The sequence below is a fragment of the Myxine glutinosa genome, chromosome 11 (assembly GCF_964187855.1).
Source record: "Myxine glutinosa chromosome 11, kmMyxGlut1.1, whole genome shotgun sequence".
Taxonomy (NCBI): Eukaryota; Metazoa; Chordata; class Myxini; order Myxiniformes; family Myxinidae; genus Myxine; species Myxine glutinosa.
The window spans coordinates 129,150,050-129,176,851 of NC_136271.1; the positions used below are offsets into that span (position 1 = coordinate 129,150,050).

Sequence of the window (26,802 nt, forward strand, 5' to 3'; positions counted from 1 at the left end):
TAACGGCTGACTCCGCACGTGAAAAAGCTGTATGCCTCAACTCTGTGTTTGCCTCTAAATCTTGTGTCCCAAACCCACCCCTCTCTGTACCCTCCGTACCCTGTCGTACCCAGCTGCTCCTGGACTCTGTGTCCTTTCCTCCTGACAAGGTGGAAAAGTTTCTGTCAACCCTCGACTCTGATTCTGCAACTGGTCCTGACGGCATCAGCCCACGGGTCCTAAAATCATGTTCTTCTGCTCTTTCACTCCCTCTTTCTGTTCTCTTCACCCTCTCTTTTGCTCAAGGTCATCTGCCATCTGCTTGGAAATCAGCCAACATCACCGCTTTGCACGAAAACGGTGCAAAAACAGATCCTAGCAACTACAGACCAATCAGCCTTCTCCCAATTATCAGCAAAGTCATGGAATCCATCATTGCTTCAGATATGAAATCTTTCCTCTCCTCCAATGGCTTGATCTCTGATCATCAATTTGGTTTCAGACCTGGTCACTCTACTCTGGACATGCTGCTTCTGCTTTCTCAACAATGGATGGAGGTCCTCAATGCCAAACAGGAAATTAGAGCTGTCTCCCTTGACATTTCACGTGCCTTCTATACGGTCTGGCACCCCGCTCTGCTCACCAAACTCTCCTCTTTTGGTTTCCATGGAAATCTCCACGCATGTCTGGCGGACTTCCTCTCTGGTCGTGGTCAGCGTGTGGCCCTGAATGGGTTTCTCTCATCTCCTCTTCCTGTTCAGGCTGGAGTTCCCCAAGGTAGTGTTCTGGGCCCTGTGCTTTTTCTGGTCTTCATCAATTATCTCTCTGACTCTCTTCAAAATCCTCTCTTTCTCTTTGCTGACGACTCTACTCTCTGTCGCTCCATTCCTCATCCCTCAGATCGGCAGTCTGCAGCCTCCTCACTCTCTGCAGACCTGGACAAAATCACAGACTGGGCAAACAAATGGAACATGTCTTTCAATCCTGATAAATCTCACACTCTTACGATGTCTCTCTGAAAAGACCGACTGGACAACCCTCCCATCCACTTTCTGAATAATCCTCTCCAAGAAGTTCTGTCACTCAAGCTTTTGGGTCTCACTATTTGCCATGATCTTTCCTGGGAAAACCACATTTCAAATCTGGCCTCCAAAGCCAGTCGCCGACTGGGCATCCTCCGTCGTGCGAAGTCCTTCCTTGGCACAGCTGAGCTCCTCACCACATACAAGGCTTTCATCCGCAGCTCTATGGAATACTGCTCTCCCCTCTGGTCTGGTGCTCCTGCCTCACACCTAGCTCGTCTTCACGCTGTTGAAACCAAAGCATTCAGAATCATTGGAATCTCCCGCGATGAAGCTAACTCCAAGGGCCTTTCACTCACTCACCGCAGGCAGGTTGGTGGTCTTTCCGTCTTCTACCGACTCCTCTCTGGCCTTGCCCCCCCAGCTCTCTCTGGGCTCTGTCCCCCAAATATTCCTACAGGTCGCACAAGATCTGCCTGCAACCCTCTTATGGTTAAACTGCCAAAATCAAGACTTTCTGCTCACCTTCACTCCTTCATTCCTCTTTTCTCCCGCCTCTGGAACAAACCCGCTCACTCTCTTCAATCCCACTCCACCCTCCAGGTCTTTAAAACAGCTGTTCACCACCATCTCTTATCCTCCCCCATCCAAAACCTTGATCTTTTCTACCCCGCTAATATCGGTCCTCTTGTGTTTTATACCTCTCCCCACCCCCCCCCCCCTTCCCACACCTCCTCCCCCCAAGCCCTCTCCCTCCCACACTTCTCCCTGCCTCAAATGTTGTGGTTGTGTGCTTCCCCTTCTCTCCCCATCTTGTCTTCCGCTCCCTCTTTTTGTATATTTTGTTTGTCTGGTTGATTTGTTTGTGAAATAAATGTTAGCTCTTTCACGAGCCTCGATTCAGTAGACAAAAAAAATAAAAAATAAAAAATAAAAATATCATGAGGTTTTAAAAGATGAACAGTGTGAATGGGAAACACACATTTAATGAGCGATTAAAAGATGAGCAGTGTGAATGGGAAACACACATATCATGAGCTATTAAAATATGAACAGTGTGAATGGGAAACACACATTTAATGAGCTATCAAAAGATGAACAGTGTGAATGGCAAACACACATGCAATGAGTTATTAAAAGATGAACAGTGTGAATGGCAAACACACATGCAATGAGTTATTAAAAGATGAACAGTGTGAATGGGAAACACACATCCAATGAGCTATTAAAAGATGAACAGTGTGAATGGGAAACACACATCTAATGAGCTGTTAAAAGATGAACATTGTGAACGGGAAATACACATATTATGAACTATTAAAATATGAACAGTGTGAATGGGAAACACACATTTAATGAGCTATTAAAAGATGAGCAGTGTGAATGGGAAACACACATTTAATGAGCTATTAAAAGATGAACAGTGTGAATGGGAAACACACATTTAATGCGCTATTAAAAGATAAATAGTGTGATTGGGAAACACACATTTAATGCGCTATTAAAAGATGAACAGTGTGATTGGGAAACACATTTAATGAGCTATTAAAAGATGAACAGTGTGAATGCGAAACACACATTTAATGAGCTATGAAAAGATGAACAGTGTGAATGCGAAACACACATTTAATGAGCAATTAAATGATGAACAGTGTGAATGGGAAACACACATTTAATGAGCTATTAAAAGATGAGCAGTGTGAATGGGGAACACACATTTAATGAGCTATTAAAAGATGAACAGTGTGAATGGGAAACACACATTTAATGAGCTACTAAAAGATAAACAGTGTGAATGGGAAACACACATTTAATGAGCTATTAAAAGATGAACAGTGTGAATGAGAAACACACATTTAATGCGCTATTAAAAGATGAACAGTGTGAATGGGAAACACATCTAATGAGCTGTTAAAAGATGAACAGTGTGAATGGGAAACACACATATCATGAGCTCTTAAAAGATGAACAGTGTGAATGGGAAACACACATTTAATGAGCTATTAAAAGATGAACAGTGGGAATGGGAAACACACATATCATGAGCTATTAAAATATGAACAGTGTGAATGGGAAACACACATTTAATGATCTATTAAAAGATGAACAGTGTGAATGGGAAACACACATATAATGAGCTATTAAAAGATGAACAGTGTGAATGCGAAAGACATATTTAATGAGCTATTAAAAGATGAACAGTGTGAATGGGAAACACACATCTAATGAGCTATTAAAAGATGAACAGTGTCATTGGGAAACACACATTTAATGCGCTATTAAAAGATAAAAAGTGTGATTGGGAAACACATTTAATGAGCTATTAAAAGATTAACAGGGTGAATGACGAACACACATCTAATGAGCTATTAAAAGATTAACAGTGTGAATGACAAACACACATCTAATGAGCTATTAAAAGATAAACAGTGTGAATGGGAAACACACTTTTAATGAGTTGTTAAATGATGAACAGTGTGAATGGGAAACACACATCCAATGAGCTATTAAAAGATAAATAGTGTGAATGAGAAACACACATTTAATGAGCTATTAAAAGATGAGCAGTGTGAATGAGAAACACACATTTAATGAGCTATTAAAAGATGAACAGTGTGAATGTGAAACACACATATAATGAGCTATTAAAAGATGAACAGTGTGAATGGGAAACACACATGTAATGAGCTATTAAAATATGAACAGTGTGAATGGGAAACACACATCTAATGAGCTATTAAAAGATGAACAGTGTGAATGGGAAACACACATTTAATGAGCTATTAAAAGATGACAGTGTGAATGGGAAACATATTTAATGAACTATTAAAAGATGAGCAGTGTGAATGGGAAACACACATTTAATGATCTATTAAAAGATGAACAGTGTGAATGGGAAACACACATTTAATGAGCTATTAAAAGATGACCAGTGTGAATGGGAAACACACATTTAATGAGCTATTAAAAGATGAACAGTGTGAATGGGAAACACATTTAATGAGCTATTAAATGATGAACAGTGTGAATGGGAAACACACATTTAATGAGCTATTAAAAGATGAACAGTCTGAATGGGAAACACACATTTAATGAGCTATTAAAAGAGGAACAGTGTGAATAGGAAACACACATCGAATGAGTTATTAAAAGATGAGCAGTGTGAATGGGAAACACTCATTTAATGAGCTATTAAAAGATGAACAGTGTGAATGGTTAACACACATTTAATGAGCTTTTAAAAGATGAACAGTGTGAATGGAAAACACACATTTAATGAGCTATTAAAAGATGAACAGTGTGAATGGGAAACACACTTCTAATGAGCTGTTAAAAGATGAACAGTGTGAATGACAAACGCACATCTAATGAGCTATTAAAAGATGAATAGTGTGATTGGTAAACACTCATTTAATGGGTTGTGAAAAGATGAACAGTGTGATTGGGAAACACACAATTAATGAGCTATTAAAAGATGAACAGTGTGAATGGGAAACACACATTTAATGAGATATTAAACGATGAACAGTGTGAATGGGAAACACACATTTAATGAACTATTAAAAGATGAACAGTATGATTGGGAAACACACATTTAATGAGCTATTAAAAGATGACAGCATAATTGGGAAACACACATTTAATGAGCTATTAAAAGATGAACATTGTGAATGGGAAACGCACATTAAATGTGCTATTAAAAGATGAACAGTTTGAAATGGAAACACATTTAATGAGCTATTAAAAGATGAACTGTGTGAATGGGAAACACTCATTTAATGAGCTATTAAAAGATGAACAGTGTGAATGGGAAACACACATTTAATGAGCTATTTAAAGAAGAACAGTGGGAATGGGAAACACACATTTAATGAGCTATTAAAAGATGAACAGTGTGAATGGGAAACACACATTTAATGAGCTATTAAAAGATGATCAGTGTGAATGGGAAACGCACATTTAATGAGCTATTAAGAGATGAACAGTGTGATTGGGAAACACTCATTTAATGGGTTATGAAAAGATGATCAGTGTGATTGGGAAACACACATTTAATGAACTATTAAAAGATTACCTGGACACCTCTCACCATGTCAGCCTCCTCACGGTTATGCCAGAATGTTCTGATTCGTCACTTAATTGCTTGCTTTTACTTGGATGTAGAGGCCACAGCCGCCACACAGTCACGGAATGCTTAACCCCAAAATGGGGTATCGCTGTTCAAAAATTACGTCATGCTATTTATTTCTTCAGTAATATAAGCACAATAGTTATTTAGTTATTTTATTTCCCGGATCTTCTTGGAAGGACTTCCGTTGGTTGGTTTTTGGGCGCGGAGATGGGACGTAGTGTGGCCTTTAGGTGCTTGAACTCTTGGTGCGTGCTGTGCTCACATGGAGTAATTGTTACGCTGTACGGTTCTGGGTTGAATATACTTCTCTTGGAAGAAACCCGTTTCCTAGTCCTTTGGTTCATCTATTTAGATCTAACACCCATGAACACAATTTGGGTGTTACAGTAATTTGTGTAACGTAACGCTTCAATACGTACCGTAACGCTTGGTCACTGTGCATTCTGACATGCCGATTGGGAAACACATGTTTAAAGCATTTAAAAAGATGAACAGCGCGATTGGGAAACACATTTAATGCATTCTTAAAAGTTGAACAGCGCGATTGGGAAACACATATTTAAAGCATTCTTAAAAGTTGAACAGTGCGATTGGGAAACACATATTTAAAGCATTTTTAAAAGATTGCAGCGCGATTGGGAAACACACATTTAATGCACTATTAAAATATTAACTTGACACCTCTCTCCACGTGTGTGTCTTGTAAACATACACATAACTTACTCACACATGAACAGAAAGTTGAATGATGCCACCACTCTGTATCTGCCACTAGACTGCATCCAATATCACAGTATATAACTTATCATCAAAAATCCAAAGAGGGAGAGTGCTCCTCCTGGACCCTCTGCACCCACCTGCACCCACCTTGTTCTTGCAATAATTATTTGGGTATTTTAATGCCAGACTGGTTTAAGTGATGAGGTTTCGCACTAGACCGAAGACAGTACTCTCATTATTTTGTAAAACTGGTTTTTGATAACTACTCATTGGAATTTACTTGTCTTAAAATAAAATATGTTGTCATAAATATTGTAGTTGATGGTATTGAAAGTTTAATAAACGACATCTTCATTGATTTAACATTTATGATGTCCGACAGGATGGTACGGCAGGTAGCACTCATCTTTTATCTGTCTCGTGTGTCTGATTGTCGACGCAACTAGAAACTGTTGGGGTTGCTCTTCACAGGTAGAGGGAGCGTTCCATCTGATGGTCGTTAACCTGGAGACTTCTCCCCTAGTATTGGCTGGGTGATGTTAAAGGTCGCATAGTATCTTTTAACACAGTATACCCAGGGTATACCAATTTTTTTTTACAATTTGTCCGACATTACAAAATGTACTGTTTGAGCGAGCAGACGAAAACAAGTGGACGAATTCTTCATGCATTGTTAACTTCTGGGATGCAAAGTCCAAAAACCCGTTTACTAGTAGTTGGCATGCAATCAAATCTTCCCTTGTTTTTCACCACTTCCAGACTGCACTGAAGAAGGCTTTTCCTGCATTAATACTATCGGTACCACCATATTTTCTCTCGACACGTGATACTTGCTCTGCTGTTAATATGTAACACTCATTTAATGAGTGTTACATCTGCATCTGCATCTGGGAGGTCTTATATTAATTATTAAGGGTACACAATAAACTCTTGTGAATGTTTAGTTTGAACCTACTGTAGAATACTATGAAATATTGTGTATGTGTGCAGTGTGCTGTTGTTAATGAGTTCTGCTACTGTGTGCAGCATTCGCGGAGAGGGCATTTTGATTTGCTCCATTGACCAGATGCCAACACAGCTGCCAGTTGAAGCGACGCATGACTTCGGTGATCATCTTTTACCATATGTCCCAGAGTTGGTACGTTCTTGTTAAACGAAAATTTAAATAATTTGCTGATTGTTTCACCTCCATCATTGAATTACCCTTTCGTGAAATTACGAATTAATTAATTAATTAGTTTATTTATTAATTTAATTACTCCTTGCTTTAGTAATTTAATTACTTTGTATTTCAGCTGTGCTGTATATGGATAAGAGCTTAACTCAAATACTGTATAGTACTGTACTGGAATTCAACTCACTCCTGTGATGATGCGTCGTAGCTTTCAACAATTTATGACAAGAAAACACTCAACAAAGCTCCATCCATCTGAACAAACCCTTTCGCACTCCTCTGAATCACACGAGCCAGACTCTGTTTTGGTTACCACCTCACACTCAAAATACGAGTATATCAACACAAACTCTATCTAACTCAGGACCCGCTCTGGCACACTGTCGCCTTGAAGCCAACACCATACTCATACACCACCTGATCACAAAGCTGCCCTCAACTCGCACAATACAGATAACTCTTCAACATATATTATTTTTAAGGTCTCTGGGAGAATCCAGTCGGAGTGACCGACTTCCTTGAGGGAACGCAGAGGAGTGTCCAGTGAGGATGCCAGAGGCTTCTTGATGATGATGATGATGATGATTATGATGATTATGGCATCAGAATTGATGTAATTGGAGCTGTCTTTGTCTCCTGCGTTCTGTTTACAGCTCGGTTCTAATGCCTCAAAACCCCTGAAAGATCAAACACAGTTTTCATCTACTGTTAGAAAGGTAAGTGACACAAGATGACTAATTGTATATTTTGTATTCATTTTGGCTCATACTTATTGGTCAGATGAGCTATGAGGCCTATCTTTTTACCGATGTATTTTTACATATAAAAAGAAAATATTTTGACCCCTTTCCCCATATTCCACATACTAGTGAGATACCCGTGCTATGCACGGGTGGGAGGCCAGAAGCAAACAGGCAATGCAGAAACGGCGAATGCTAAAGCATGAAACCAATAAATTCCACATTCCTGTAGCACCCTCAGTCGCATGTCAGACATGGACAGCAAGTTCGTGAAGGACTTCCATGAAAAATGTACCCATTCGCAAACAAACGGGTACGTTCACGTATAGAAACATCGATCGTTGGACCGTGGCGAATCTGCATATGGCGATCCACGAAGTTCACGTTGAGAAAGTAGAAACCATCACGGCATGTCGTCATTTACTTGAACTCGATATCTCTTTTTTTCATTCCAAACAACATATCTCCAATCACAAATTAATCACAAAATAAACTTTTAACAACATTGTTAATGTTTCCTTCATTGTAAAAACTACCAAGTCAACAGTTAAATGGATTTTGAGCCGATAGCTGTTACGGCCTTGGCAAGATCGATGGAGACAGCGATCTGTTAGCGTATACACCGCCCAAATAGCTATGTGGAATTCTCTCATGAAGAGATTAAATCCACATTGTTTGAACTTTGGCCGAGGTCATTATTTACTTTTAATGATGTTTATATACGAATCAAAAAGGAGATAATTGGTTTTGGGTCGTCCTTTCCACATATCTCGTGGGATTGTGAGTTGGAGAGATGATCGTGATGGCGGGGTGGTGGTTGGCATTCTCTCAAGCAGGGATTCAACCCATGTCCTTATAAAAGGTCTTTGTCCGAGGTCACTGAGTCCGATCGGTGCAGCCGTGCAGTGCAGCTGTGCAGCGATCGGTGCAGCCGTTTGTGTGGCACCCGGGAAAATAACGTTATGTGGGAGTTCAAACCTGAAAATGCTGGAGGCCAAAGCTGAAATTGAAAAAACAATATAGCCTATTTTACTCCAGGAGATCCCAGGATTACCCACCCAAAATATCGTTGTGATCAGCCGTTTTTGCTGTACCTTCGAACGGACGGACAGACAGACAGACAGACGGACGGACATTTGGTGAATTATAGTAAGATGAAGGATGTTCAAAACGTCATATGACCAAGATCACCTTTTTTCAAAATAGAGGGTATATATTATACATAACAAATCAGAAAAAATATTTTATAAACATTTAAAAAAATGCAGGGATGGAATCCCCAAAAATCAACCAAACAAGGTAGGAATGAAAGACAATGTAGAAATGACACCACAATCCATTTACAGATTGCCATCACAAAGTTTGACATTCTTGCCATAGGTGACAATAGTAACAATTATATGAAGATGTCTATGTTAGAGGTAGTTGTAGATTTGTAGTGTGGGACGGTGTATATTTTATTTGTTGTGGGATTGAGACGGAAAAATGTCAAAAGTTGTGACGGCAATCCGAAAAAGGGTTGCGGTGTTGTATTGTGGTGTCATTCCTACCTTGCCATTCCTTCCAACATTGTTTGTTTTTTTGGGTGGGGGGGGGGGGGGGATGGGGGAGGGATGTGGGAGGGGGGGATGTGGGGGGGGGGATTCCATCCCGACATGTTTTTTTTTTCAAAATTTATAAAAAAAATTCTGACTTATTTAACTCTATTTTTCCCAATATGGATGCCAATGACATCATCATCTCGTAAATTATTTTGAGGGGCGTTTACATGGGGAACTCCTTTTTGGAACTCCGCGACCCCACTGCCCCTGTCAGTGATATATCTCATACAAGTCACTTCCCTATTTCCCTTAATACCCCATACAATATTGGGGTATTACAATATTGCAACATCAATTGGGATATTACAACATCAATTCTGTCTCCACTCAGACATTATGCTACCCTGTTATCCTTCACTTTTGGAGTTATGTATTTATTTTGTAGGCCAACAAGGCAGAATTTTTCTTTATCCTATCCTTTATCTGCTCCTTCCCTAATATTATATCACCATACTCTGAAAAAAATCTGCCTATCCTCCCGATCTGCCTTCCCTTCTCTCCCAAACTCCGCTCACCTCCTTTCCTTCTCATACCATCAAACATTCTCTTCTTTTCCTCAATTTTCTGGATGATCTGGCCATTAGTCATCGCAAATCTGCTGAACTGTTGGAACGGAAGAACGCAAGGAACTGCAGAAACTTCCAAGAACGCACGAAATTCCGTGTCTGACGATCATTTTTTTTAAATTTCCTGGGGGAGGATCCATAGATCCCCCTTCACCCCCCCCCCCCCCCGGTGCTATGGCGTGCACCCCTCCGTCTTGAAATTCCTGGATCCGCCTCTGCTACCTCTACATATAAAATAAAGAGATACCTCCATTCCTATATCCTCTTCCCTTCTGTTCCTTAACTCGAAGTTGAGGTTTCCAATTTCTTCCCTCCTTGCCAATCCCTACCACTTGTAAGTGTAATAAATAGATGCTTTATAAAGGGGTCACATGATCACATGTATTTTCCTAAGGAGGAGGAACTGCACGATTTGCTTGAACAATATCACGCATGCAGTACATGGAAAGGTGAATTTACACACAGGAGCAGGATTTAGCAGTAGCCCATACTTACTGAGGATCTGTACAATTACCATATCAAACCCCTCTGGCTCAGTTTCTACCCACCAGGCCTGGATGTGGGTATTTACTATCTGCTCCCATTTGTGCAGATGCACTGATGTGGGCTGAGGCCAAAAAGCACAAATTACGTATCGTCTGGTCATCACCAGCCTGTGCACATATCGCTCAAAGAGGCTGGCGATAAGTCACCAGAAACTACTGATGACAGGGCATTCCCATATGACATGGTGTACTGTTTTGTCCACGGTACAGCAAGATCAAGGGCACTGGATTACAGTTGCTATTTACCTCTGATACCTCCACACCTGTACCCTGAGGCAATTATGGGCAGCCTGATAGACAAAGTCCTTGTTGACATTCAGGACAAACAAGGGACAAGCATTTTGCCAGATTTTATTTAGCAGCATGTATCGAGAGAGGGTGCCCATGTAAGATGCACACCTCCAAATCTTGAAGTACCTCCTTTGGATGCAGATGCTACGAAGGATGTGCCAACTGCCAAACTAATGGTTGTCAATATGGTACAAAAGTCAAGGAATTTCATTCCCAAGCAAAGGTCTCAAAGCATCTGAAAATGCCACAGTTACAATTCTGAGAAGGGCCAAGACATAGGGAGAGGGGCCATCCATTTACACCTCTGAGAAGCGGCTCCAAGCAGAATAACAAAATTATGCACCAGTAGGCAAACTGGGTCTCCTTGACACAATTGGCTCCATTAATAAGACATGGTAACAGATATACAGTGAAACCTTGACTTACGAGTTTAATTCGTTCTGTGACCGAGCTCGTAACTCAATTTGCTCGTTTCTCAAATTAAATTTCCCCATTAAAATGAATTGAAATGCTATTAATCCGTTCCAGCCCCCCAAAAACCACACCAATTTTTTTTGTTACGTGTTTTTAAATAAGAAAAATGTACTTTATAAATAACAAATAATGTATAAACAAGCACGACCTCGTATATACTGTACATAATAAAAGAGAATGTAAAGAAATAAACTGGTTTTATTAAGTGTATTTACTCACACTCCTCACTGTATTTACTCACTGTATTTACTGACACTGTCAACCACACAAACAACAACTTCTCCATCTCTTCATGGACAGAGGTCCGGAGCTTTGAAATAATCTTAACGCCCTTGGCTGGCGTTATAGCCTTTATCGACTCCTTCTGCTTCAAAATCGTACATATCGTAGAAGTACTACGATCGTACTGCCTCGCCAAGTCGACAACACACACACCTCGCTCATGTTTTTCGACGATTACGTGTTTTAGATCCAAGCACATCAACCTTTTCTTCTTCTCAGCACTGCCCTTGGCACTCAATTTCTTAGGACCCATGGTTAAAACTAAGAAATTTTCCAAAATAAACAAAATGCGAAAACAAAGCAACAGCGATACGGCAGAGATGCTTGCACGGCAAGATAACCACGTGAACTGAACGCTCGCTGGGCCACCTAGTGGTGGGTGGCGTAAGCTCGCTCGCTCGTAACTCAGATCTCGGCTCGCATCACAAAGCAAAAAATCGACCGAGCGACGGCTCGTATCTCGGAAAACTCGTAAGTTGGTGCACTCGTAAGTCAAGGTTTCACTGTATATGCTAAGAAAGGATTTGTTACACCCTTTACACCCAAGCATGGGCTCATTTCAACCACCTTCTTCTCCTCCGCTTTGCTCTGGTGCCCCCAGAAAAAGCTGAAAAACAGCTTCTCCAGAGCCGACCACACAACAATAGGCAAACCAAGTTTGAACAACATCAGTGAATGCATGTCTGAGAAATGGTTGAGGACGTGTTCAACATCGGGTTTTTTACAACTAAAATGGCCCCAGTCGGTCATCTTTGATTGCATCGCAAAACAAAATGATGTGCATATGTATGCCAACATGTATTCTCTTTGTACCAAGTATGAACAAAATCGGTCCTTTCATGTCTGAGATATAGTTGCGGACGGAAGAGAGACGATCCATAAGCCCCTGTTTCGGACTCAGTCCAATGGGAGCTAATAGGAATATGAGATCCTTTAGAAGGCAGGGGTAGGCCTTTAGTCCCATCAAAACCTGCAATATTATGACCAACCTATGTTTTGTGCTCTATCCATTAAAAAAACATGAGTGTCAAGCAAGGAAGCAGCACGTGCCATTTTAAAAGGTATGGCTTGGCCAGGGTTTCAACCACCGACCTCCTATGGGGACCTTTTTCTTAATGAATATACTTCGTCTTGGGGTTGAATTCTTCTGGTTCTGCTTGCCCCCGTTTGATGGCTTAGATTGGTTGTAGTGTCATTTGGAGAATCCGGCTTACGCTCCCGCTTGGGACCAACTGTTGCTTCAATTCAATTAAATTCAACGAGGACAAAAAAAGCCAGTGTTACAATTATTTTATTAGATATATTAAGTAATTAAGACAAATATATATCTATTTGAAAAACACAAATGATAAACATTTACTATAATTACTACAGAGAAAATTAAAATAAATAAATATAAAGATTTTTTACCTGCATAGTCTTTTTTTAGAAGGTATGGTTCATCGAGATGAGATCTGAAATGCAAGTTCAGCGTAATTTCCGTATAAGGTGTGGAAGGAATCCGCCATCGTGGACTAGTATCCGAGAGTGGTAAAGGAGGTTTAAGGAGACTGGAAGTTGTCAGAAACAGAAAGTACCGGTCAACCAAGTACAAGTGCAGCAGACATTGAACGAGTGTGTGAATTATTTCAACAAAGTCCCAGAAAATCAATCTGACGCATATCAAGAGAACTGGGACTACCAACCACCACTGTACACAGGATTTTACATAAAAGATTGAAGCTTTATACCTGCAAGGTGTAGATTCTGCAGGATGCAAAGCAAATGATGGACCCAAATGCAAGATGTTTGCCTTGGAAATGCTCAGTCACAAACAGGATGAAGAAGATTACCTGATAAAGGTCATGTACACATACGAAGCTTGTTTTCATGTATCGGGGAAGGACAACCAGCACAATGTGAGGATCTGGGCTTCTGAAAACCCTCATCTTTATCAAAAACTCTCTTCCTCACTCGCCCTGCACTGCACTCTCTCCACCTCACCCCCAGGAATACCTCTGGCTACGGCTTCCCCTTCGCTCCCACCTCTTGTTCATATGTGTGTTGTACCGTCCACCAAACAGTGATGACTCCATCTACATCTCGCTGTCTGATGATATGGACCAACTTCTATCTACTCATCCCAACTCTCTCTTCCTCATATGTGGTGATTTCAACTGTCATCATGCCAGTTGGCTAGGTGTGGGTACCTCTCTCACCAGCCATGGCTCCTCAGCAAAGGACTTCTGCGACTCACTGGGACTGACACAATCTGTCAATTTCCCGACCCGGATCTCAGTCAACGGAACATCTTCTCTTCTGGACTTGGTTATGACTAACTTCCCTGAAAATGTCTGCTGCTCTTCTTCTGCTCCGATCGGAACATCTGATCATGTCCTTGTTAAAGTGGACATCTCTCTGACCATCCTCAGGGAGCCTGCTCAGCGTCGACGAGTCTGGCATTTCACTCAGGCCAACTGGCACGGTCTTCAAGCAGCCATCAATCATCTGGACTGGTCTCCCATCTCTACCACCTCTGACATCAACTCATCCTGGGAATTCTTCCAAAGTAAATTGCTCTCTCTCATGCACAGATTTATCCCATCTCGTCTTCAGTTGTCATACCCTTCCTCCCGTCCATGGTACACGGAATCTTGTGGTGAGGCTGTTGCCCAGAAACAACTTGCCTTCGTCTCCTGGAAAGCAAATCCAACGGAAGGAAATCTCATTTCCTTTCACAAAGCCCGAAACAAGTGTGTGTCCACCCTCAGGAGAGCCAGGAAACAATATCTCTCCGTTCTCAAGACCGAACTCTCTTATCTGTCTCCCTCTTCCAAATCCTGGTGGCGTCTGGTCAAATCCGTTTCTGGTGTTTGTTCCCCCTCCATCCCCTCCCTTACCTCAAACGGCTACACAGCTGACTCCGCACGTGAAAAAGCTGAATGCCTCAACTCTGTGTTTGCCTCTAAATCTTGTGTCCCAAACCCATCCCTCTCTGTACCCACCATACCCAGTCGTACCCTGCTGCTCCTGGACTCCGTGTCCTTTCCTCCTGACAAGGTGGAAAAGTTTCTGTCAACCCTCGACTCTGATTCTGCAACTGGACCCGACGGCATCAGCCCACGGGTCCTAAAATCCTGCTCTGCTGCTCTATCTCACCCTCTCTCTGTTCTCTTCACCCTCTCTTTTGCTCAAGGTCAACTGCCATCTGCTTGGAAATCAGCCAACATCACCGCTTTGCACAAAAAAGGTGCAAAAACAGATCCTAGCAACTACAGACCAATCAGCCTTCTCCCAATTATCAGCAAAGTCATGGAATCCATCATTGCTTCTGATATGAAATCTTTCCTCTTCTCCAATGGCTTGATCTCTGATCATCAATTTGGTTTCAGACCAGGTCACTCTACTCTGGACATGCTGCTTCTGCTGTCTCAACAATGGATGGAGGTCCTCAATGCCAAACAGGAAATTAGAGCTGTCTCCCTCGACATATCACGTGCCTTCGACACGGTCTGGCACCCCGCTCTGCTCACCAAACTCTCCTCTTTTGGTATCCATGGAAATCTCCACGCATGGCTGGCGGACTTCCTCTCTAGTCGTCGTCAACGTGTGGCCCTGAATGGGTTTCTCTCATCTCCTCTTCCTGTTCAGGCTGGAGTTCCCCAAGGCAGTGTTCTGGGCCCCGTGCTTTTTCTGGTCTTCATCAATGATCTCTCTGACTCTCTCGAAAATCCTCTCTATCTCTTTGCTGATGACTCCACTCTCTGCCGCTCCATTCCTCTTCCCTCAGATCGGCAGTCTGCTGCCTCCTCACTCTCTGAAGACCTGGACAAAATCACAGACTGGTCAAACAAGTGGAACATGTCTTTCAATCCTGACAAATCTCACACTCTTACTATGTCTCTCCGAAAAGATCGACTGGACAACCCTCCCATCTACTTTCTCAACAATCCTCTCCAAGAAGTTCTGTCGCTCAAGATTTTGGGTCTCACTATCTGCCATGATCTTTCTTGGGAAAACCACATTTCCAAGCTGGCCTCCAAAGCCAGTCGCCGACTGGGCATCCTCCGTCGTGCGAAGTCCTTCCTCGGCACACCTGAGCTCCTCACCACATACAAGGCTTTCATCCGCAGCTCAATGGAATACTGTTCTCCCCTATGGGCCGGTGCTCCTGCCTCACACCTAGCTCGGCTTCACGCTGTTGAAACCAAAGCTTTCAGAATTATTGGAATCTCCCGCGATGAAGCTATCTCTGAGGGCCTTTCACTCACTCACCGCAGGCAGGTAGGTGGTCTTTCTGTCTTCTACCGACTCCTCTCCGGCCTTGCACCCCCAGCTCTCTCTGTACTCTGTCCCCCAAATATTCCTACAGGTCGCACAAGATCTGCCAGCAACCCTCTGATGGTTAAACTGCCGAAATCTCGGCTCTCCGCTCACCTTCACTCTTTCATTCCTCTTTTCTCCCGCCTCTGGAACAAACTCCCTCACTCCCTTCAATCCCACTCCTCCCTCCAGGTCTTTAAAACAGCTGTTCACCACCATCTCTTATCTTCCCCCATCCAAAACCTTGATCTTTTCTACCCCCGCTAATTCACCCCAGATCCACCTTGTTTGAAATTCCAACTTCTTTCCTGGAAGTCCTGGCAGTGTCCATATGTTTTATACCTCTCCCACTGCCCCCTTCCCACGCCCCCCCCCCCCAAAGCCCTCGCCCTCTCTCAGATCTCTCGATGTCTCCATGTCTCTCGGTCCCTGCTCTCAAATGTTGTGTTTGTGTCCTTCCCCCTCTCTCCCCATCTTGTCTACCGCTCCCTATGTTATATGTTTTATGTGTCGGTTTGTCTTTCTGTGTGATTAATGTTCGCTCTTTCACGAGCCTCGATATTGTATACAAAAAAAAAAAAAAAAAAAAAAAAAAAAAAAACGTGGTCATTGAACATATACGTGACAGCCCAAAGGTCAATGTGTGGTGTGGCCTTCTCCATGACCACTAGGTAGGTCTGATTTTCTTTGCGGAGGATACAGTGACCTCAACATTTACATGAACATGTTGGAAGGATTTGCCTTCTCACAAATTGAAGACCTGCAACCCGATACCATTTTCAACAGGTCGGCGCTCCCCTCATTGGGTCTTAGTCATTTGAGCCGTCCTGGATGAAAGATTTCCAGGTCACTGGATTGGCCGAAACGGACCAACCGCCTGGCCCCACGATCACCAGACATAACCTCCCTTGATTTTTTTCTGTGCGGATTTGTCAACGATGTTGTCTACAACACCTAGGTGGCACACCTGCAGGATCTTCATTCTCAGATCACAGCTGCATACCGACTGGTGGACGCAAACATGCTGAGCCGAACATGGCAAGATCTCATGTACCACCTTGATGTCCTGCGTGTGACAAACGGAGCTCACATTGAAGTGTATTGATGGTGTGCACAAAACTTTGAGTTTCTGTATCATATAAACCAAAGGGTATCATTGTAACTTTTGTGGTTCTAAATATATTAACAACCAAAGATGTCCGGAACTTCCAACATAGAATTAAACCTCATGTTTGGAACTCCACAATGTTGAGCTCTAGCTGGCAAGTTAAGCAAGGTAAACGAGAAATACTCGAGTATTAGTAAAGTAAAGTAAACGAGGAATATACAATTCTTGCTGACATTTTGTGTTCTCACTGTGGTGAATTGAATTTACATAATTTCGTACTTGAATTTCACTTTTAAAGAACTCCAAGGTGTACTTTGTGTTTGTGTGTTTGGTGTACTTTATCCTTACCGTCAGCCTGGACATGCCCGGACATATCCAGAGACTTCCGTAGACGCCCAGAGAACAAATGAGTCGGAATTGCGCTATACTAAGCTATGGGTGTGCCGTCCCTCAGATGGACGTTAAACTGGGCATCACATCTGGCAGATTTACTCCTCCATCCCCTCCTCAGTCTTCCCTCCCCTCCCCATCCTCATTCCCCCCTTCCTCTCTCTCTCTGCCCCCCATCTCTCTATGTCTCTCTCTCTCTCCCACCTCTTTCTCCTCCCCCCATCATCACCCCTTCGCTCTCCCACTCTCCCCGCTCGCCCTCCCTCTCTCCCCGCTCGCCCTCCCTCTCTCTTTCTCTCACTTCCATCCCTCTTCTCGCACCCCCTCCCTCCCGGAGTGCACAGTATCGTGACATGTGGTGATGCTTCACTCTCACACCCTTTCCCACCCTCCCTCCCCTCCTCTGCCTCTCCATCCTTCCCTCCCCTCCTCTGCCTCTACACCCCGCCTCTCCCTCTCCACAACTTTCCCTCCCCCCCTTCCTGTCTCTCTCCTTCCCACTCTCTACCTCCAGACCGTAAATTATCATAAATGAAGTGCATGGGGTATTCGTGAACCCTTTAGGCCTACCGTCTAGGTGTTTCGGCTTCGTTGTGCTGGTTTTTTAAATGCTCTTTGGGGCCAAAAACGTGACTATTTTACATGCTTTTTACCTGTGACATGTCTCAGGTTTACAAGACCTTCGCTTTGTTGTTGTAGGCTATCAGCTAGGGGGGGTCAACCGGTACCAAATTGAGGGAGTAAGGCTAATAATGATTTTTGACAAGGTTTTTACCTCTAGAATAAGAAAATATGTGATAGCAAATTCAACGATGTCGCTAAATGTGTGTTATCACCCATTTTCAAAATGGCCGCCACTTTACATACAAAATTTAACGTTGTTGTTGTTTTGTTTGCTTTTTTTTCTGTAGGAACGGTGGTCGGAGCAACGAGCAACGGAGTAGATAGAAAGTAGATGCTATACGATTAGAATAGAAATAATAGTACACACCAAGTGATGAGGTCTACTAATTTTCCAAAATGAACAGCGCCACAGAAAGCAAAGGATGCGTTATACACATGACAAGATCGGATGACGATGATCATCTGGTGAGCCCACAAAACTACACATCTTGGTTGACATTACTGGAAGCGGCTAAGGTTAGGAACCATGAACATATCATCAATATTGCCGAGGGGCTTGAGGGCAATGAAGTGCCAGAAATATTCTACCACCGAAAATGTAGGAGCCTGTTCACCATGAAACGAGATTTAAACATGCTAAAGAGGAAAGCCAATGAAGACACTGAATCTGAAGCAGGAGGTAGCAGCGCTCCCAAAAGGCCATGTAGGAGATCATCAGTAGAGAAAAGAGTGTATGATACGGAGTGCATCTTCTGTCGCAGAGACAAGTATGTGAAGGGGTCTCATACACGTGAAAAACTTTCACAAGTTGTTCAACTCAGAGCAGATGAAAGATTGAGAGAATGTGCAATAAAGAAAAATGACAAGGATATGATAGCGCTTACCAGTAGAGATATTGTGGCAGCAGAAGCGTGTTACCATTTCTCATGCTACAGGAATTACAACAGAGAATGTATACAGCCTGAGGTTGAAGGTGCAGATGGACCCGATGACACAGATGATTTTGCACAGTATCAGAGGATCGAGAAAGAAGCATATGCAAAACTTCTCACCTATATCAGAACAGACGTAATCCCAAACAAGACCATCATACCAGTCATGTCACTCACTGCTAAATTAGAAGAATACATGCTGTCTGATGGGATTGATTGTCTAACGCAGTCCACAAAGAAACATGTTCATAGAACGCTTGAATATGAGCTGGGGAGTTCGGTGAAGATATTTCCAGATGACAAGGGAAAGTTGGTGATGGTACCAGACAATGTATCATTGGAAGATGCTGTCTTGCAAAATCAATGTCTGCAAAGGGAACTCAAAATATGGAAAAACAAAGTGAAAGACTCCAACAAGATCATAGATCAAACATCAGCGACAATTCGTACAAAAATCAAAGACGACATGAAACCCACACCCTGGCCATACCATCCATCAGATGCGTGGGATAACATAGACAGACTTGAAAAAACACAAACAGGCAAGGGAACATCACATCGCGTGAATGGAATAGCAGTGCAATCCAAGATCTATGGACCGCTTCCTCCTCCCAAACCAAATCTTCCACCAGCTAAGAAACTCAAGAAGAGGACCCTTAATATGGAGTCCGAAGAGCTAGAAGTATATGTAGCTGGTGCACGTGTGGGTCCCCAGCCTCTCCAGAATAATGACAACTTTGTCTTAGACGCCAGAAAAGCATCCCAAGGGGCCAGAAGCAAGAATCTACTATGGGTCGTAGCAAGACAAACAACTACTGACAAGCAGACACTCCCAAGTTGGACTGGGTTCAATATCAAAACCAGAGATGAGGTGCCAATATCAGAAGATGTGGTTGGATATCTACCAACTATCAATGCACCAGCAACAGAGTTGACTACAGTATTCGATATCCTGGAAGAGCACGTGCTCAAAGACACATTATGGAGCAGGTTCCGTTTGGTGGAGGCTCCATAATGATATGGGGATGTCTGTCCCATGACTAAGTTGGAGCTTGTGACAGTTAGAGGCAATCTTAATGGTGAACGGTATCGAGAAGAAATCTTGAACAGAATTGTTGTTCCTCATTTTGACGATCACCCATTGCTAACCAGGCCTATCTTCATGGACGACAACGCCAGACCCCATAGAGCCCGTGCAGTTATTGATTTCCTTCAGCAAGAAGCAGTCACCACACTACCATGGCCAGCAAGAAGCCCAGATCTTAACCCAATCGAGCATGTATGGGATTTTCTGGGTATCCGAGTACGTCGGAGGGAACCTCCTGTACAGAACTTGCATGAACTTGAGCAGGCTTTGCATGAAGAATGGAACAGACTGCCACAGCGCCAGATTCAACGTCTCGTTCAATCAATGAGAAGACGTGTTGTGGCAGTGATCCAAGCTAATGGTGGTTACACTCGATATTGACTGTGGCGGTGCTTACAGAGGCTATTGATGGTCATCTATTGATTTGGTGCCAAACTTTAGTTTTTGGCCCCTGTAACATGTTGCATTATTGGTTTACACTGAAACTTTTGTCAAGCATGATTTTGGACCAAAAACGCCCTTTTGCGAATGGCCTTGTTACAATCACATTAAACAGGAATGTGTCACCCAATTTTGTTCTCTTCATTGCGTTCCAACATCTGGACAAAATGTTGCACAAGATTACCCTACACCGCAACGAAAAGGTGCAAAAATTCATTGATACATTTCCACTATGTCGAAAATACGTGGTGGTGCGATACTTTTTTCCATGTGTATAATTGCAAATCTACTGAATGCCAGTTATTTTCGTGCATATTTTGTGCATAAAGTTGTTGCTATGATGGCAGCCATTTTGTGAAATTGGGCGTCATATTGGATTCTATCTTCTTGGATTAAAGTTCAGATGATGTATTTCATACTTTAAGAGAGTTGTAAAGTCTTAAACATCTCAAAACGCAATGCTATTTGTTACAAATTCCTACAAGAATATGAAACATGGTGTTTTTAATAGAAAAACATGCATTTTGGCGGCCATTTTGAAAATGAGGTGATAACACCCATTTAGCTACATGGTTGAATTTGCTATCACATATTTTCATATTCTAGGGGTAAAGACCCATCCAAAAATCAATATTAGGCTTACTCCCTCATTTTGGTACCAATGGACCCTATTTTGGGGGTCTGGCTGATGGCCTATTGTTGATGAGATTCTTATTGGGGGTCGATTTTTAAATGTGCACCCATTGGTCGGACATATGCCGGACCACACCCACACCTGTCGCTTGACTCCACCCACCATCACAACGAGACGAAATGATATGGCCGCCATCTTGGTTTTCTGGTGGGCCTAACACATTAGGCCTATAGGCCTCAACTGCTTATACACTGCCGGGTTTGTTGCGTCAGATTTCCTTTGGCTTTATTGGGGTTGAGTCTTAATCATGATGAGGGACCCTGAAAAATGTAAGCATATTTTAAATAAGCGTAAGGTTTGATAAAACCCACCAGAATGCATGCTACGTCAGAACTCACAGTAATGAAACGTTACGTCACACAAGTTGCGAAAACCATTGGCTTTGTTACAAAAACTGCTCGTCTCACTTCCGGTTGTCCCCGGTTCCGGAATCATGAGCTCAAGCATGAGCAGCAGCATCCCCAGATCCAGAGCTCCAGATCCCCAGATCCTCGATCAACATGAGCTAAAGCATATTTAGATATTACTAGTACACCGGCTCACGATGGGAGCGGCAGGAAGGGTCATTCCTCTTTGGGGCATATAGATTACAGTTGATCTATGGTCGGGTCTCAAGAAGATTGGGTGTGTGTTTATTTACCAAGTTTCTTGTGGAGAGATCGCCAAGCGGTTGAAGCATTCGAGCAAGCACTCCATTCAAAACCATTAAGGAATGGCTGGATTGGCAAGCGCTAGCTAGCTTATTGGCAAATGAGCACACCCCGGTCTTCCTCCCTTTCAGTTTCGTGTTAAACAAACAGCATGAGCGAGTTTCAAAAGTTCGCTACGATAAACGCGACTTCAGCGCCAGAAAGGCTCATGTTAATATCCCAAGCCTTGTGGTGTATATAGAGTACAGTAGATCTTCGCTCAGTTCTGGAAGTAAATCCTACCTCACGGATGCCGGGATTCCTCCAAATTTCTTCATTTAGTGTTATAAGGAGCAATAGCGACTGTTTAAAAAGCTAATCATGTGTGTTTGTGGTTTATAATATTTTTACTTCTGGTAGAGGCCGTTGTGCCGTTGCTCCCGGAATGCCATGATAAGCTATTTATAAACGTTGACTCCACGTTTGTTCAAGGAGGAAAAACCCCTTGGAGAGGTGGGATATTAATATTGATTTGTAATAACATTAATATTATGCTATTATCGTTAGTTTTGTTATTCTAAGCGGCCTTGGAAAAACGCCACGATAAAGCTAACTTAACATGGATATACACCTCAACATGCAACCCCATTGACGGCATTGGTGGGGAAAACCCGCTCGGGGGAGAAAACCCCCCTTGGGGAGGGGGGCAAATGAATGCGCTACAACCTTAATGATGTGACCCTTCGTCAACCTGTCAAGTTTGGTTGAGCTAGGATAAGTAACGACGGAATGTATTGGCATCAAAAATCCATCAGGCAGAGGGACAGACAGACACGAAATGCCGTAAAATGGGGTGAATAGGGACACAAACTGAAAAAAAGTTCGGAAACCTTTTTCGCTGAAAATTGATAACCCTACTGATTTGTTGATATTTGGGTTCAAAGTGTTCTCTTGTTTTTTTAAAAAGCAACTTATAGTCCCTAGTAACCCCATATATGGGTGAAATAGGAATAAATAGGATTTTTAAGGCTGTCCCTATGCACCCCGTTTTACGGGTGAATCGGGACAGTCACAACAACAACAACAACAACAACATGCATTTTAAGGCCATTTTCCCTGCTAGAGCGGGGGTTAGCCTTGCGGTCCCCATGACAATCTTCTCCATTTTGCCCTATTTTCTGCATCTCTCCTTGTTAACCCCCTTGCCCGCATTTCTTCATCCACCATCTTTAGCCAAGTCTTTCTCGGTCTTCCCCGTCCTCTACTTCCTTCTACATTAATTTCCATCACTCTTCTCAACCAGTCACTTTCATCCTCCATCAACACATGACCAAACCATCTCAACCTGTTCCTTTTCACAGCATCAATCACAGGCTCTATTCCCATCATCTTTCGCAATTCATCATTTGTCTTCCTCTCTCTCAACGATACTCCGCACATCCACCGAACCATTCGCATTTCCACCCTTTCCAGCCTTCGTTGCTGCTATACGTTCATTACCCATGTCTCGCTCCCAATAGGGGCAGTCACAAATACAAAAATAAAAAATAAAAATAAAAATCAAGAAATAGGGACAGTTTGGAGAAACTTTTTATCCCATTTTTTTTTTTTTCCATTGGCACCGTGGTTTATATTATGGGTGCATATTATGTGCATCCATCTGAGCTATGAATTTAGCAATAAGTTGGAAACTCAGGATTGTTTCTTGATTATTATTTTTTTGTATTAGTGACTGTCCCTATTCACCCGTAAAACGGGGTGAATAGGGACAGCCATAAAAAATCCTATTTATTCCTATTTAACCCATATTTGGGGTTATTGGGGACTATAAGTTGCTTTTTAAAAAAACAAGAGAACACTTTCAACCCAAATATCAACAAATCAGTGTGGTTATCAATTTTCAGCGAAAAAAGTTTCTGAACTTTTTCTCAGTTTGTGTCCGTATTCACCTTGCTGTCCCTATTCACCCCATTTTACGGTGGCGTATTTTATTATGATGATGATAACGTGAAAGGCAAACTGATGACGCTACAGTACCCCGAAAAATCGAATCATATGTTGAATACAGTAATCATGGTGTTGAAGGAGCTGCGCTCCAACGCGAGTCGAAAGAATTGACGCGACCAAAGACGGAATTTGTCCGAGTTGCTTTATTAAAACAAAACAGCTCAGGTATTCTGAAAAGCCCGTTTATCGGGCAGCAATATATATACACATTTATGCCGGGGCGTTTTCCCGGGAAAACCGAGACCGGGCATGCCCGGGTGTCAAGGGCGAGTCCTGGAAAGGCGAGTCTGGACATGCCCGGGCGCCCTGGACGCGGCCTGGCAAGTCGAGGCTGGGCGTGCCCGAGCGCTCTGGGCGAGCCCTGGAAAGGCGAGAGCGGGCATGCCCGTACGCTCTGGGCGAGCCCTGGAAAGGCGAGTCTGGACATGCCCGGGCGTCCTGGACGCGGCCTGGCAAGTCGAGGCTGGGTGTGCCCGGGCGCTCTGGGTGAGCCCTGGAAAGGCGAGAGCTGGCATGCCCGGGAAAGACGAGACCGGGCGTGCCCGGGAGGTTCGGGCGTGCCCGGGAACAGCGAGTCCGGGCATGCCCAGGAGAGGCGCGTCTGGGCCCGTCCGGACGAGCCCGGCGTGGCGATCGCGCCCTGGCCGCGTCCTGGCAGGTGCAAGGCGATTGTGTACATTCAGCGGGAACTGCTACAGTGTAATCAAGTCCGTCATAATGCATGGTAATTAGGCCTTAAGCCTTAAGTTATGTAATCAAGCATTACGTCAAGCAGATTATTTAATATATTAATGGCGCATTAAATGTGTCTTTCCTCATCACCTATTCATCTTTTAATAGGTCATTACCTCCGCCACAAAATGTAGATGGAGGTTATGTTTTCACGCGTGTCTATCTGTTTGTTTTTGAACAAAATATCTCAAAAAGTTGTGGACAGATTTGGAGGAAACTTGTTGGACAGGTTGGGTGTCTGACAAGGACGATTTGATTCTGATTTCGGTGAAGATCTGAATATGGATTCGGATATGAGAATTATTTAATTTTTAAGTGATTCTTCACCATTGGGAGATAGGGCCAACAACGATACATAGTAGGATATCTAAAAAAGCTGTGGATGGATTTGGACGAAACTTGGTGGACAGGTTGGGTGTGTGACAAGGAAGAATCGATTCAATTTTGGTGAAGATCCGGATCCGGCTACTATAATTTTTTAAGTGACTTCACCATTGAATGAAATGGCCAAAAAGGCGGAGGTATTCTCTCTACTGAGTGCCGTTCTATTTACAACTGTTTCCCCATCGCCTGTTCATCTTTTAAAAGCTCATTAAATGTGTTTCCACTCCCCACTTCCTCTACACTCCCCCACTTCCCATACACTCCACACTCCCCCTACACTTCCTCTACACTCCCCGTTTCCCATACACTCCCCGTTTCCCCTACACTCTCCACTCCCCCTACACTCCCAACTTCCCCTACACTCCCCACTTCACCTATACTCCCCACTTCCTTTAGACTCCCCACTTCCGCTACACTCCCCACCTCCTCTACACTTCCTCTACACTCCCCACTTCCCTATACACCCACTTCCCTTACACTCCCCATTTCCCCTACACTCCCCACTTCCCCTGCACTCCCCACTTCCCCTACACTCCCCACTCCCCCTACACTCCCCACTTCCTCTACATTTCCCCTATACTCCCCACTTCCCTGACACTCCCCGCTCCCCCTGCACTCCCCACTCCCCCTACACTCCCCACTTCCTCTATATTTCCCCATACACTCCACACTTCCCCTTGTGGTAGTATACTTCAATCATATTGTTACGGTTTTTAGAACCGGCACTTGTAAATAATAATTCCTGTAAATAATCTCTTCATTTAAAAAGGTTGCACCCATAGTTAGTCCACAAGCAACACGTAGGACCCCATAGGAACTTCTTCAGTTATTTCAGTAGTATGTGTTTCAGGTAAGGCTCTGTTTCCAATAGTTTGACTCTGCGTTGCATTAATCAAATAACATAGGCCCTTTTTCAAATCCCGTTCATTTTGCGGCTTGGCCTCCCTCCAAATTGTATTACGCGCCTCTGCCAGCCGCAGCTGCCTCAGCGCTCGCTCCAAAAGCCATTAACTATGCGGTCAGAGCAGAGAAAAAGGGGGAGGAGTTATCGGAGTGAGGCGTAGCCCTGTTAAGGGCGGAGTCGGTGAGCCCTCGCGATCAACCAGGGCCGAGGCGAGCTCACCGGTGGGTGTGTCCTAAAAGCACGCGGCTTGATACGCGTGCATAAGCGCTCGTGTGGGACTACTTAGAGAGTCAGAGTCTGCCGGGGAGAGTCAGAGTGTGACAGGGAGAATCAGAGTCTGCCGGGGAGAGTCTGAGTCTGCCGGGGAGAGTGACACCGTTGGAGTGAGAGTGACGAGAGAACGAGATCCCCGACGAGAGACGTGGGTGGAGAGTCACGAGCCCCGACTCACGATGCCTCCGATTCACATACGGACGCAATTCCTCCCCGGTATATGAACCCCCCCCCCCGCCCCCGCATGTAAGGTCCGCTCGCGCTGACAATACAAACCGCGCTGCCTGCTGGGTTTCGCCGCGGAACCGGAGCCTGGACCGGAGTGGAGCGTGAACCGGGGCCGGAGCCAACGCTGGCCCATCTGCTTGGACCTTCCTTCCTGCTATTCCCCTTTCGTGTAAATCTGTTTGTGTTGTCCTGGGCGTGTTAATTAAGACTGTATAAGGCTGCACTGTGTTCTTCTTCTTCTTGGTAGTTGTAAATTGTATAATAAATTCCTGTGTTCTTCCTTTACTTTGGTTTCCTCTCCATCCGATCGTTTTAGTGATTTCTCAATTGAATATATGTGGCACGATTAGAACCGCTCAGAATCAGGTTAGTCTTTTTGCTAACGGCTCGAATCGCGGATTGCTAAACCGCTCGGCAATTTCCACCTGTCAGTGGTTCGAGCGTGAGTTATTTCCCTGCTTCGCGGAGGGATTGGCATGCAGGTATTTGGGACTCCATCTTGACCAATCACCCTGGCCAATCTCGACCGCGGAGGAGCGGT

At 43.6% G+C, this 26,802-nt stretch overlaps 1 protein-coding gene across 6 annotated transcripts in view; it reads left to right on the forward strand.

The window, feature by feature from the left end:
• LOC137436882 (alpha-aminoadipic semialdehyde synthase, mitochondrial) overlaps window positions 1–26,802 on the forward strand; it is a 248,802-nt gene that overhangs the window by 75,052 nt on the left and 146,948 nt on the right. For all 6 annotated transcript variants that reach the window (XM_078787110.1, XM_068131086.2, XM_078787111.1 and 3 more), the window contains 2 exons: window positions 6,880–6,991; window positions 7,681–7,743. In XM_078787110.1, the coding sequence (XP_078643236.1) occupies window positions 6,880–6,991; window positions 7,681–7,743 (175 nt within the window). The remainder of the gene's footprint in view (window positions 1–6,879; window positions 6,992–7,680; window positions 7,744–26,802) is intronic.